The sequence below is a fragment of the Astyanax mexicanus genome, chromosome 18 (genome assembly GCF_023375975.1).
Source record: "Astyanax mexicanus isolate ESR-SI-001 chromosome 18, AstMex3_surface, whole genome shotgun sequence".
Taxonomy (NCBI): Eukaryota; Metazoa; Chordata; class Actinopteri; order Characiformes; family Acestrorhamphidae; genus Astyanax; species Astyanax mexicanus.
Genome location: NC_064425.1, coordinates 18318518 through 18333557, shown reverse-complemented (window position 1 = coordinate 18333557; position 15040 = coordinate 18318518). Strand labels below are relative to the sequence as shown.

The window sequence follows — 15040 nt, the reverse complement described above, 5'->3', positions numbered from 1 at the left end:
CTTCAGTAACACTGGAAACAAGTTAGAATACCAAAGCAAATACTGTACATAAAAGCAGCCTAGACACTGTCTGTATAAATAATTTACTTTTTAATCCCCACAAACAAATTAGAATTTCCTCTACGATTTCTTTAAATAAAAATGATGGATAGAGATTTCTTGATTTATTAAATAATTTACTAAAGAATCTTAACAGAACACAAATATTTTTACACCTTTAATGTGGAGAAATGCATGCAGGTTTCTGTAGTGGGGGTCAGTGGGCGATTTTGTACGTGTGTGCGTGTGCACGTGTGTGTGTGCGTGAGCATGCTGGCTGGAGCAGACCTGACTGTCACTCTGCTCCTCTCTCACCACACGGCTTCCTCTGACCAGCTGGGCCCTAATTACCCACAGCCAGTCACACAGCCACTTTACGTGCATTGCTCGCTTTTATTGGGAAACAATATTGTTTTCCTTCACATCAGTTCTATTGTGTGTGTGTGTGTGTGTGTGTGTATCTGTGTTGACCCTTTGGTTGTTGGGACCCCATATGAAGCCATTTGTTTTGGGTACTGAGATACATCTATGGCTTGTACATCTCTTTAAAATCTTGTAGACTGATCACAAGTCAGTATTAATAAAAAAAACAAATCAATTAATTAAATTAATAAGCCCCACCCATTACCAGAAAGAGCCAATCAGCTTGCTACTTAGGCTGTAAGCTCAGAAGCTCCCTCGGTTGAGGAGATCTGTAGTAGTAGCCATAACAGGCTGAAGAATCACTGATATCAGATTTATTCAGGTAAAAATTGTTTTTGAAATGGTAATTTGACCTTTAGTTTCCAGTATTTTGGTGTTTCCCCGTTCATTAAGTGGTCTTGTATTACTGGACAAAACTGCCCATAGGCATTTCAAAGTTGACCGCCAAATAGGACTGGGTCAATACTGGAATAAGGTTTTATAAAACAAATATGTTTTCTAATTTCAGTTACAAAATAATTCCGATATCAATATGAATATAATGAAACTCCAAAAAAAAAAAAAAAAGATTTTTTTTTATTTATGTAATGCACCCTGTAATGAACAGCAGTCAGTGATTCATGCCATGTATTATATATATTTAGAAATATCATAAAAATTCTTAATTGAATAAGTAACACAAGGCCAGCCTTCACTTAATGAATAAGAAAACATCGAAATACTGGAAACTTGCGGCTTCACCCTCGCCAGTGTGCTGACACTTGATTGGCAACCTGATTGGCTCTTTCTGGTAATTAGTGGGACTTAATTTAAATAGTTAATTTATTTTTCATTTATACTGTGAAAGTTCTTCATTTTTATGAAATAATCCTAATTAAAATATTTTTATTGCAGTTAATCATTATTGATTCATTATCCAGTTCTACTGCAGAATGAACAGACTTGCCAATAAATACTTAAGGCTGATTCGTTTTTTTTATAATACATACCTTTTGCACATACGTTTGACCCCATGGGGATGGGGAGAAGCAGTAAATGTTAGTATGTGCTTTAATACATGCTCTTTGCTTTTGATGGACACATTGAGATGCTTTTCCCCCAGTCAGCCCAGTAGAAAGCCGGTGTCACGAACTCTAACAGTGTGTCTGAATCTGTCCGTTGAAGACGTGCCCTGTTGTGACCTTTCAAATGAGCTTTCCTGCAAACGGCTGTAGTGCTGCTGTTGATGTTGACTGTGAAGCCCATTCATTTTAAGTTGTGTTGCTCAAAAGAAGCAGAAGAACACAGTGAGACTGTTCCGCTGATCCGGAGATACGGCTTTTGGATGTTTTTTGGGGGGTGGGAGGGGTGGATGTAGCGTTCAGAGAGTCTCCAAACACGCTCAATATTTAGTGTACCATAGACTGCAGCACATTTGTGCGTGTATTTGTGTGTGTGTGTGTGTGTGGTGAATTTCGAGCTCCTCAGTTTAAACCGTTGAAGGCATCCCAAGCCCGTGAGATGGATGCTGATGCCGATGTGTTTGTTTGCTCCTCATCCTCCTCTTCCTCTCCGGAACAGATTAGCCGAGCTCAATTTTTTTTAGCATTTTTTTTTCTCCTGCCTGAGATTATTTCAGCATTAGTTTCGACGTTTCCCAACTCCAGGCAGGGCTGGAGAAAGAGCAGTCTGCTCCGACCGATGGCAAGCGCTGATAAATTCTTCAGCTCGATCCGCATTTAATATTGCAGTGAAGATCATTGAAGTCCGATATCCGTTTTGCGCTCCTAAATGGCAACTAGGGAGGATATCTTTCAGAAATGGCAAGGTCTATTGTAAAAAATGAAAAGGAGGGGGGGCGAGAGGGGGGGCTACAGTCGCTTTAAAAATGTATACGGCTTCCAGGGTAATGGTGTAAGTAATTTGTTAAGTGCTTATAACTCCCTTGCTAAAGTTTCGAAGATTTCGCCTCAAGCAAGCACTTAATTAGCATATTAATTTTTCAGAATAGCTTTGAGGAGCGGCTTCTCATTTTTTCCTTGTTTTTTTGCCCGTCTTTTTTTTTTTTTTTTTGCTCCTCATCCTTAATGTGAAAATATTTTTCCATTCCGCAGACTGTTTATCAAGGCTGAGAGCTCATTGAGATGCAGTGTGTGTCCTGCGGATGGAAAGCCGGAGGTGTATCAGCCTAGCCATCTCCTTGGCCCTATAAGGAACTATGAGCAGCCGCGATCCATCTTCATAACTGTACAATAATCTATCGACTCTTGGTTGAAGTGTAAAGCGCATCAGATCATTAAGATAAAGCAATGGAGGAGGTATTGCCACAGTTTGTCCGACAGGAATATTGGCATTGGGAGGTGTGATATTGAAAAGACAAGCTGCAAACAAACAAAAAAAAACTTGTGGCTTGCAATGTGTTCAGTTTTATTACTGTAGTGGTTATGTTGTAGTGTTGTGGGCTGTATAGGTATATAAGCTGTAGAGGAAATCATACAGAACCTACAGCAGTGAATGAAAGTGCTTTCAGAGCTATGCTACGGGTTTTGAGCTATAGGGGACATTCTTTATTATTATTTTTATTATTATTTGTGGAATATGCTCATAAATAGCAATAAGAAGAGAAATGAGTATTTCCCTGTTTCTAGACTAAGCTAAGTTCTCAGTTTAGCTTGTTGTTAGTGGCCTTAACAGGATGTATAATAATGATTGACCCTGTTCAGAAAGGGCACATTAGACGCTGACCCCTGCACGACCCCTGACATTGCTTTCTCAGGATTTAGCCTTTATGCTTTATGTTATCTTTGTGGTAAAGCCTGCTTTAACTGGACTTCATCCAATTTGTAAGGATTATGTTGCTATTGATCAGTGTTTATTGTGAACCCAGTGCTCACTAAAGGTTATTACATGCATCTGACACGGTCATCAATGTCTCAGAGGGTCGACCGACCCTGCTGTTGTAGAACCAGGACTAGAAGACCCTTGGGGAAATGCAAGACAGTGGCACTTAGGGCAAAGGTGCTTGTGTTGGCCTATTCTTTTTTGGATTGTCTTTTGGAAATTATCTTAAAACTAATTTTAAAATGGCTTTGAATGATGCCCAAATTTGTTTAGTCCAGTATTAATGTTTTTACGTTCTCTATTGACTTGAAAAATATTCTGGCTCTGACTCTGACTCAGAACTAGGCATTTATATGAGTTGAGCAGGCGTGGCCATATTTGTACCACCAAGTCAAAGTATTTGGCCTACCTCAAGTGGTTTTTCCTGACAGTTACTTAGTTCGCAAGTTTGCCAGATTATTGTGGTGGTAAAAGATTGAGTGTCTAGAGAAGTAACCATCACTGCGCATTTTGTATATGGTGTATTAGCGCCATTTCCTATATATATATATATATATATATATATATATATATATAGATAGAAAATTGGTAATTCGACCTTTAGTTTTCAGTATTTTGGTGTTTCCACGTTCGTTAAGTGGAGGCTGGTCTTGTAGGAATGAAACAAAACTGCACAAAGGCATTTTAAAGTTGACTACCTGACTCCTGAGTAGGACTGGGTTAATACTGGATTAATATTTTATATCGCAATATTTTTTCAATATATGATTACAGTCAATACAAAAAAAAATCATTAATATGAATAGAATGAAACTTCTAAAAAAGGATTTTTTTCAATTTATGTTATACACCCTGTAAAAGATTCCAGAGAAGTAACAATCACTAGGCATTTTGTATATGGCGTATTGGTGCCATTTCCTATAAATATATTTGATATTTTTAAAACAACAATATTTATCATATAAATCATTCAAGACGACCACAAATCAGTTATTAATATACTATATTTCTAATAATGCTTCGGGTTCACTGGCTCAATGGAGCAGATGATCATCTATAAAGCTCATATGTGTGGTTGAAACTTATATTCATAAAGTTGAATGCTGGCGTTAATTGACTTGCCTCACCTTGCTGTGGATTACAGGAGCTTTCAGAAAGGAGCTGCTGTTTAACCTTTTCATGCTTTCACCTTGGCCCTGTGTTAAACTGTACAGATGAGCCTTTAAAAGGCTAACATGTACATCTGAAGCAGGAATGAAAGGGAATAATTGGGCACCGGTCTGACGCTTGAGTTTTAACTGCCTTGGGCTGAGCTAAGTGGCTTGTCAAGGATCTTCCATTGAAAGAGCCAGAGACTTATTTACGTGTACGAGAGGCCCAACAAAAGCCCTTTTGCGCTGTTCCCTGGCAGCCTGCTTCTGCCGTCCTTGCGGCTGTATTTCCTCTAAGCTAGCTGGAGACCCGTTTGGCCTGTCACCTATCATTTGCACTAAGCGTCTCTTCTTCACTCATCTACTCAGTGTAATGGTATTGTGGTTATCAATTAGGGCTCTATAAATACACGCTAGAGCTCAGATTGGACCAGTTTTGCCTTGGAGACAGACTTTAGTTGGTTGTGTATACCCCTGTGAACCGCTTCTATGCAGTTGTTGCATTTCATTGTGTTAGTCTAGGAAAGAAAAGGCCTGCATATCCAATTCATTAGTGTCTAATTTTTCTTGTTTCTTTTTTTTTTCTTTGTCAGTCTGAGGTTGGATTTCCTTCTTGATTGTTTTCTTGATGAGCTAACCACGAGCAGACGGCTCATAAATAAACCCAGGTTCACACACATTACGCACTGTTATAGATGAGGCACAATTACAGTGGATCAAATAAAGCCGGCCTTGTGCACAGTTGGAGATAGGGCACAGATAGAAGGCTGAGAGTGAGAGTGAGGATGCCGTGGGGTTGGGTTGGAGAAAGGAGAAGGATTGATGGTGGGGAAGGGAGATGGGGAGGAGGAGGGGTCAGTGCAGCATGCAAATCCAGTGGTTTGGCCAACGTTACTAATCAGTTAATCTGAGGCCTCAGTCAAACCGCCGCCTCGCCTGTCAATCAGGGTTAGCTCCAGCCGAGGAGGCGCAGAGCCGTTTGGCCCAGCACATTTGAATGTCAGCATTAAAATTCCACATCTCGAAAAATGTGTACAAATTGGAGCTGGGAGGGCTAAATTTAGACGCCGCAAAATGGAATGTGGCAAGCGCGGTGGATTCTGTCACTCAAGCAAGTGACATAGGCTGGCGTGAGACAAAGCGACGGGAGGGGAAAAAAACAATATGGTTTTCTTTCTCAGTGTGGTGGTAGTCACCGCTCCTGGCTGGCTCGCCAGTTTTTAAGCGTGATCGCCTGTAGTGTGTGATTCGGGAGAAGGTACGAGAAGCCGGCAATCAGCAGTGAATGTGTGATTTGAGATGATGAAGAGGCCCGGGAGGGTGGTGGGGGTTGGGGAGGGGGTGTCTCATTATCTCAGTCTAATCAGGGGACATCCAGCCAGGAAAATGGCGGGTAAAGAGGACTCTGATAAAAAAAAAAAGGCTCCTCGTCAGAACACAAGAGCATCTCTTGTTTGAGGCTTGTGGGCTTATTTTAGGTAGAGGACCAATGTTAGTCAACCGCAATCAGCAGTGAGAGGCCGCAATGCAGTTAATCAGAAGGACAGAGTAAACATAAATAGAGCGTAGCGTAGGCCTCTCCACTGCTCCCTTCGCTCGAGAGAGAGGCGATGGAGAGGCTAGACTCCGCACTCTACGCAAAGCTCAACAGGTTTTCTGAAAACAACAAGATCTTCATCTCCTCCTTCCTTCTGTTCCCTCTCTGGTGTCTGTTCTTTGTTAAACTCTAAGTAACCTGCATCCTGTCATTTGTCAAACTGCTCGTTCCGTTCCCATCTTCTCCCCCTCTCCTGCTCTCTCACTCTCTCTCTCTCTTCTTCTCTGTCTCTCTGCTGGTTTATAACTTGATTTGGTGTGTCTGTATCCCAGCGATTGTCCTGTACTCTGATAAGGATCCATGTTTTCAGGGCGGGTTTGGCGGCAGCGCATCTAATGAAAGATCTTAATTAGATCTATTTGTGCCCAAAGGAGAGGAGATGCAATATTAAATTGTCACTCCTATCACATTCCTTCAATTTGGGCTGCAGGATACGTCTCGATCCATTTTATTTTGCCTCAGATAAATGGTGAACTTTGCTGTCACTCGTAGTAGTATCTACCTCTCCATGTCTCTCGTGTGAAGCAGAGAGAAAGAGAGCTTCGCGTGGTCAGACCAATCCTCTCTGGAACGCAGTCCACGGCCCACTTGGGGTTTGAGGAAACGCACATTTCAAAGCAACAGATGTGCTTCCTGCTGCACCGCACATAAAGGCTTCTTTTTTTAACTCCATTTACTGTTTCTTCCATTTTTTTCTGGCCAAATCTAATCATAGCCAGTAGATATCTTCTCTATCGCATGACAGGAAGACAAAGGCAAGCCTCCTCTTGATGTTTAAGAAGCCCACCTCCACATCTTTTAAAGCTCCTTCTCCTCCCGGAGTGATGCTGAGAACATGCACAGAGGCGGATGCTAATCGCTTCAATCTGACTGCGCAGAAACTGAACTGTCTAGTGCATGCAGCTTACTTTACTCTTGGAACTGTGTTACAGTGTTATGTTTATGTGATGTTGTTTAGTTTTTATTATGTTTGTCACTTTGCTGTATGTTTGCTTTATACATATATACATACAGTAATTCTAAAAATGTAATTCGATAATTGCCTGCTTTGTTACATAAGTAATTACAATTTCCTTCACGTTTAATCATCTTTGTATATTAAATAGAAAAAAGCACCTCTGCTGGCTGGTTACAATATGTAGAATTGTATCTCTCTTATTCTCCTACTACTTTCAAAAGTTTTAGAGTTAAAACGTCACTAAATTCTAACATTTTCCATGCTTCTGGCTGTAAATGCAATAAAGCAAATAAATCTGAGAGAGATGCTTGGCCTGGGAGAAGGTGGCAGGTGTACCAAGCGAGTAGGTCCGTCTTGCTTCACATTTTTTTCCCCTTCTGCCCAGACAGTGGTTGCAACTTTAACAACAAGGTGGACAATTTTCACTGTATTTCTAATATAGTATGGAAAGGAATGGAACCCCAGTATCCATATTTGTTTATAGTCATCATTCCTTTTAAACAAAATTGTACTTTCTTGTTTTTTTACTGGTGTTTTTCACTGGTGTTAAACATCCCTTGGCATTGAAGATATCTGAACCCCAGCACTGCATGCAGAACTTAACACTATTTGCTATGCTGAACACAACAGCCTGTGTTCCTCTGGGTTCTGAGGTTCATGTTTTTGTTTTTTGCCTTTTGCTTTTGAATGCAAGCTAAGGTAGGTGACGCTTGCAGAAATGTGTATTTCTATGCTGGTGCTTCAGCGATTTATCATTAGATGCGCGTAGTACAACATCTCCCATGGGTCGCCTGAATCGCAATGGGATTGACCTGGTGGAACCTTCCATTCTCCATAAATGATGCTCCTGCTCTTCCAGGACTCCCCCTTTGTAGTTTGTGCTGCGTGTACTCCTCTCAGCCCTGGTAGAAACCTGCAGAGAGACTTGCCTGTCCTGGAGGCTCTCTGGCAGCTGCCACTCTCGCTGGAGGAAAGGCACGGAATGTTTTCGAGGCATGCCGGGGCGCATCAAGCATCACTCGGGAAAGATGACAGGGCTGAAACAGCAACATCAGCAGCACTAGACCGAGAGCAACAAACTCTGCCTCTCTGCATAAATCTATACATATCTCTAAACGCTGCTTATTCTCCATCACCTCCAGTGCATCCTAATACCTCATCCCTGTGCCAGACACACTCTTTTTCATATTCATGGGTTTCCGGAGCCGGAATTTTTTTTTTTCCATTTCCAGATAGTGACAGTTGGAAAATCTTCTCTCACTTCCGTGCTGTCACTCCTTGTCCTTTCACCGGCTCGAGACCCAGGCCCGTTCCTCGACAATGCGTAATCCGGCCTCTGGAACCCAGTTTTGTTTGCATCACCTTTTCTCAGACTCCGCTGTGAGTAAGGCAGCCCCTACAGTGCCTGGCATAGAGTGCTTTTGAATTTGCACAAGTAATGAGTTGCCACAGTTGGAAGTGCAGGCACTGGGATGTGCGAATCCCCCAGCAATGAGTGTTCTTTGTCCTGCTCAGGCGTGCGGGATGCAGGACGCACATGTTCTTCCCTGAACGCAAAAGCTCTCCATCATGGCCCAGTGGGCTGAGCTCAGCACCACCACCTGATTAATCACACTCTGTAAGCTGTTTGGGCTTGCATGTAGTTGCATTAGTCTTGTAATGGCGAGAAGTTGGGGCAACTGGTGTGGTTTAGATGGAAATGAAAAGCAGAAAACATAAGATTTGAAAGGTTCCAATCTATTCCTTCTGTAGCGTGTTAGTCACATTTAGTGTAGAATTGTGTAGATGCATTATCCTGTTAGAACTGGATGATCCACTAGAACCACAAGGAAATGGAATGGAAATGGTACAAATAGAACTACAGACGGTTAGGCTATTTTGTGGTTTCCACTTGCAACCATTGATTGTGAGGATGAGCTATCAAACAAAGGCTCTTCAGAGACAATATCTAACTTTAGAAACCTTTTGTGGTACAACCAAGTGCATGACCATGTTGCAGCTTCTTAAACAAGACACATTGAAGAACACTTGAGGCATGTATGTCACTCAAAAACTATGTGAATTTAGAAAGTTCAGACCCATATTGAATTGATTTGATTTGAGCAAGCAAGGTTTAGGCCCAATCCCATTTCTCATTTGTACCCCTACCCCTTGTTCTCAAGTGCCACACTTCCCCTTGTAACCAAGTTTTATCCCTTATTCCTTGGTAATAGGGAGCTGTAGTTAGCTTTGATAATTGCTGTTGCACCATTAAACAAAAAAAAATTAACTGTACTAATGTTTTAAGAGGTTTTATGCTGCTTGTTATAAAGAAAAAGGCAATTGAAACATTAAAACTATATACAACTAAACTAATCGAATAGTTATCATATCTCTTAACTATTCCCCTCTGTCACAACATGAATTGGTACACCCTACCATCTAGGAGTCAACATGCAAAAAGAGGGGTAGGTCCAAGTGGTAGAGCCAAGAGGTGAAATAAGACTAGACCTTGATGCCTTGACCTAATGATTGGCCAAGGGTCCCTATGTACAGGCAAGTTGTCGAAGTTGTATAAGAAAGTCTACTTCACTGACTTTCCTGGCTTGCCTTTGCCCATTGTGTTGCTCATAATCTTGTCCAGACCTGCAGTCAATGTGAATGCAAATGCGAATCCGAGGGTGGCAGCAGCAGCAGTACAGTGTGCTTTTGAGACTGAGCTGCACAGTCTCGCTAGACAGCTGGAGCAGGAGTGGAGAGAAAGAGCAAAGGCCTGCTGTTGTCTGTTGTCACCATGGAGAGAAATGGACAGAGTAATTGCGTTGTTCCTGGGCCTGAGGAATCCCATCAGCCACGAGCCGGCGCTGTCAAAGGCCATAAAGACGCCACTAAAAATGCAACTCTCCCCTGACACATTGAGCAGCCCAGGCTCTGCGAAAAACGACAGGGGGAAAGACAGACGGATTAGCCGCGGAGGGCTGTGGATGAGAGTGAAAAACACCGTAAAAGATGTTGGGGTGGCGAGCAGCCAACACGAAAGGCAAGAGAGGGTGTGCATTTCAGTTGCCAAAGGTGGCATCCGATGCATGAGGCAGGGACTGGGGCTGGTGCTTGTGCTGATGAATGCCTCTATTCTTCTCAGCACTGTTTTTGTTTTTTTACGTAGGTAACATTTTGAAAATTGTGGTTGGAAGTGCTCTGGTCCACTATAACTTTTTTCTTTCCAGTTGTGTGCAAAGGTTGAATACATTCCATTTCCTCCACAGCTATAAAAGTGCCAAGGCTGTTTCCCTTGTTTAATTACCATTGAAAGTCACTTTAGTTACACACATAAGAAAGTCTTGACTTTCTTGTCGAGACATGAATGCTGAAAGAGACTGCAAATAGAACTGGCACCCTTGCATCTTTAAGATGCAGTGCTAAGACTTTAATTTGATGTCTAGGTGGCACTGGCTTCATCCATGGCATTTCTTCCCTTTTTTCTTTTTGTTTAAAGCTAGTTCTTGGTTCTGTTGTTTTTTTAATCAACAGAGGCTAAGTAGAGAAACTTAGACTTATTTAGACATTTACAAAAGATGCTTGCTGACCTCTTGTTTTTACCTTGCCTTCGATATTGGCTTTTGTTGGTTATAGGAATTATATTTCCCATACAGGGATTAGGCCTAATCTTGGACTACACAACATTTTGAATGGAGATTTTTCATTGGAGGGAAAGTGTATGTCTGCTTAGCTTAATCTCTGTCCAGGATACTGATCCCACATTTTCACGTAGCCTTCAGTGTTTGCTTTAGATATATATATGTAGTGTGTTAGCCACTGCAAAAAAATACGGACTGTGATGCTTTTTTTGCGGTTGCCACATGCAACCATTGATCGAGAGAAGAAGCCATCAAAGGCAAGTACTTTACAATTGGGCTGGTAATGGAGGAAGGCTCTTCAGAGACAATATCAGCCTTCAGAATTTTGTGTAGTGCAACCAAGTGTAAGAACATAGTACAGGTTCTCAAGAATCGAGACACATTGAAGAACATTTGAGACATGTATATCACTCAACAAACTATGGGAACTTTCCCAAGACCCAACAAACAAGGCTTATGCCCAATTCTGTTTCTTATTTGTACACTAACCCTTTGTTCTCAAGGGTCATCCTTCCCCTTGGAACCCAGTACATCCCTCATTCCTTGGTAGTGAATGATAGGGAGCTAAATCCTTGATAACTGCTGTTGCACCATGAAATTGTAAAAAAATGTACTGTACTGTTATGCTTGTTACGAAGAAAACTTAAAAAAAAAATCCTTAACTTGAAAGGTGTCATACTGCACCCCATGTTTTCACCTAGCCTTTAGTGTTGGCTTTTGTTAGATTTAGTAACAGTTTCTTATTTAGATATTAAGCCTAGTCTTGGATTGCAGAGCATTTTGAATGGATTCTTCTAAGCTTAATCTCTGTGCAGGAAACTTGCATAGTCTTCTGTTATTGCTTTACTCAGATGCAGTGTGCTTTAAAATGCTTTAGAACTTTGCATAGAAGCGGTAACCTTCATACAATCATACAATAAGCTGCAGTGCTAAGACCTCAATTTGGCTTCATACTTGGCATATTTTCTCATTTCTCAGATGTTTGCTTTTGTTTGTAAATACCTCCAAAATGTAGACGTTTTTAGAGTTTCCCTTAAGAACGATCATTTTCTCTATCCAATCGTCTGCAAGGTTGAACACGTTCCATTACTTCCTGAACTTGAAAGGCGCCATATCATTGCCTAAGGAGCTGGCTTGTTAGCTGCTATCGTTGCCCTCTATGATAGGTGAGCTATTTGATCTCAATGCTCAAACTCTCAGCACAATTAAGCGTGCTGCGGGAGCAGCCAGGCTCCCCACACCCTACATCTCTCCAGCAGCGAGAGCTAATTGTGTTTTGAGAAATGTTCCTGTTGTGTAACCTGAGATATGGCTAACCTCTAATGCTGTCTAATGCTGTCTGTCTAAGATCTTGCTCTTGCTCAGCAGAAACGGCCGCCGCCGTGCACCTCTGAGAAAGGCTGGAGAAACTTTTCTGTACCTTCCTCCATTAGCATGCCTTTGAAGGTCCATCAGACTAATGCTTCACGGCATTGCTGCTGTTTCTTCATGGTAGCCTTGCTTTTTTATATATTTTTTTTGTACGTTTTGCTGATAATAACGTTTGTGCCCCAGTTTTTTTCCGACAATGGACCATGGGAACTAAGAGGTCTTTTCACTGCAGTGATATTCGCAGCCTAGGTGTTTTCTCTTGGTGTCTAACATAGAAAAAAAGTGTTAAGTCTAGGTGGAAGGAACAGGTAGTGACTACCGCGGTGGGTACAGAAGACAAGGTGTTAGCCAGTCCCTGAGTGACTCTCACAACTCGCATCTCAGCTAATCACACACTGTGTCACCTCTGCATGCTCCCAGGGGGTAGAAAAAATATATAAAAAGTAAAAAAGAAAAGAAAACAAAAACATGAATAACTGGTCATCTCTCAGCTCTGTGTGTCGGGCTTCTGAGAGCGTCTTCCGCCTCCCTTTGGTGTTTCTGTTTGTTGTGTTTGTTCCCCTTGGAAGTGGGCTCTGAAATGGTTTCACATGGGCTTAATCTCTTCTTGTCCTCTCTTCTCTTCCAGATGGTCACAAGAACAAAGAAAATATTTGTAGGCGGATTATCAGCTAACACAGTAGTTGAAGATGTGAAGCAGTATTTCGAACAGTTTGGCAAGGTAAGATCCTCTTGATTGTTGATTTCATGGAGAGATGCCTCTGTGTACGAGTGTGTGTGTACGAGTGTGTGTGTACGAGTGTGGGTGAGCGATTGTGGAAACTGTGTTCCTCAACGGGCTCTTTCATGTGGAGGCTTTTAAACCAGCCATTTCAGATGTTGACTTTTGTAGATGAAAAGCCTCTGTCCCTGCGCCCCCTTGTTTTCACTTAGCCTTAGCTGATGTTAGCTTTAGGTTGATATATATTTATTTATTATTATAGAGTCTTAGACCAAAATACCTAAGAGCTTCGTCCAGACGTGAAGACGTGAAGGCTGAGAGAGATCTCAAATGGAACAGTCAGCCTCGTATCTTCAAGACGCAGCGCTAAGACCTTAATTTGCTCTTGATGGCATTGGCTGCTTCGTCCTTGGCATATTTCCTTTGCTTTTTTTCTTTGTTTTCTTTTTTATTTTGTCCTTTTAAAGCTAATTCTAGCTTCCTTTGTTTTTTTAATCAACACTGTCTGAATGGCGGAACTCATTTAATCAGATGTTTGCTTACATTTCGTAAATGTCTCGTGGACGTGTTCCGAGGGCACCGGCGCTGTCAGTAAATAACCAGGCTACGAAAAAAAAAGTTTAATTAAAGAACTTATTGAGAGATTTGTTTTGCCCCTCAAGTGATAAGTCAATGCATCTTTAGTCTAAGGCCCTACATTTATTTCCATTTATTGTCAGGGCTGTGTCTCACTGTCTGCCAAAATCAGGAGGTAGTTTATTGGAATGGACTGGGAGATCCATTAAAGCCTGAGTCTTACATTACAGTGTTGGCGTTCTGTTGTTGTTAAGTTGCTGAAAGATCAATTAATGAACTGTCTGCTTAATAAAATTAGGAGGAAACTCGTTTTGTTTTGCGCGAGCAGCTTTCTCTTAAGATGAGAAGTTGATAAACATGGGGAAGGATTTCCACACACATATATTATGCTGCGCTCAGTTTAGGTAGTTTAGAAATGGGAGGAGAGATGTCAAATAATCAGTAGATATTTTATACACAATTTCAAAACATTTCCAAACTCCTGATCAGGCCTTATCAAAATATCTACAGTAAGTGGACGCTACCTCTATAATTAAACAATAATACACTCGAGGAAGTGCTATAATGTGTAATATTGGCACTGCTGTGTTGCAGGCGTAGGCACGAGGCACGAGTGACAATATTACACATTATAGCACAAACCTCGAGTGTATTACTGCTCAATTATACCACAGTTCCATTATCACTGTTTATTAAAAGATTTTATAAGTTATGAGTTAAAGAGGATAAAAAAAATATGATCTGTTTAGTTCTAAACACTCCACAAGTTAAAATAGTTCCATTGCTGCTCTGTTTGTAGCTGCGCTGTTTGGCTTGTAAGCGCTGCATTATTGCTATGTTACCTGTATGTGGTGGAGTAATACATGGAAAGCTTGGGTTAAAGTGCATTACCAGCTGATAATGGCAGTCATAGAACTCCTCTCAGCCAATCACATTGCAGGGTCTGAACTAACTGTGGTATAATATTTGATAATCATTATATTGTCTATTGTGATTACTATTTTTTTTTTTAGTGGTCATTGCATAAGTTTTGGCTCTCCGGGCTTTAACACTCAGGGGCCGGAAGAGATTAATTAAGAAATTAATTAATTAATTAAGAAATAAAACAACACAGTAGTTTTTTTTTTTTACGCTTAGAATAGTATAGGGAGCATTTCTGCATTAATACAAGGTGTTTTTTTCATTGTTTACTTGCACTTAATAAATAAAATGAAGAAAGTCTCCCTTTTTTATTCCAAGTATTATGAGAAAATTGAATCGTGAATCCAGATTTCTAAACCGAATCAAATCATGGGCATGAGCATGAGTGCATCATTACACCCCTAGTGAACAGTGATTTAGCCAGTCATGCTATGACCAGTGCTTCAATAACTACAGTGTGGACTGCAGTAGGTGAAGAAAAAAGTATTTATTTTCAAAAATGTGATACATCAAAATGTTATTGTCTTTAAAAGCATATAATAGGTTTATTATGCTATTCTATTGTCAAAATTATGTTTGTGTCAGTGGAGTTTAATTGTCTTAAAATGACAATAATATCGAATATCGCGATAATTTCTGAGACAATTTATTATTCACTACATTTTTTATCATGACAGGCCTACTTGTGAATTTGCCCAGCTGTCTCGACAACTATTTTTTTCTGTTTTATGATGAATTCAGCCTAAATATGTCACATTTTGTAGATGCTAACAGTATATAATCATTATCATTGGTGTAGGTTAGCAATGGTAGTGATGACAGTTGATGACATTGATGCACTAAATG

The 15040-nt window shown here is 40.9% G+C and overlaps 1 protein-coding gene across 17 annotated transcripts in view; it reads left to right on the top strand.

The window, feature by feature from the left end:
• msi2b (musashi RNA-binding protein 2b) overlaps window positions 1–15040 on the top strand; it is a 404741-nt gene that overhangs the window by 87347 nt on the left and 302354 nt on the right. For all 17 annotated transcript variants that reach the window (XM_022668128.2, XM_049466952.1, XM_022667858.2 and 14 more), the window contains exon 6: window positions 12605–12697. In XM_022668128.2, coding sequence (XP_022523849.2) covers window positions 12605–12697 — 93 coding nt within the window. The remainder of the gene's footprint in view (window positions 1–12604; window positions 12698–15040) is intronic.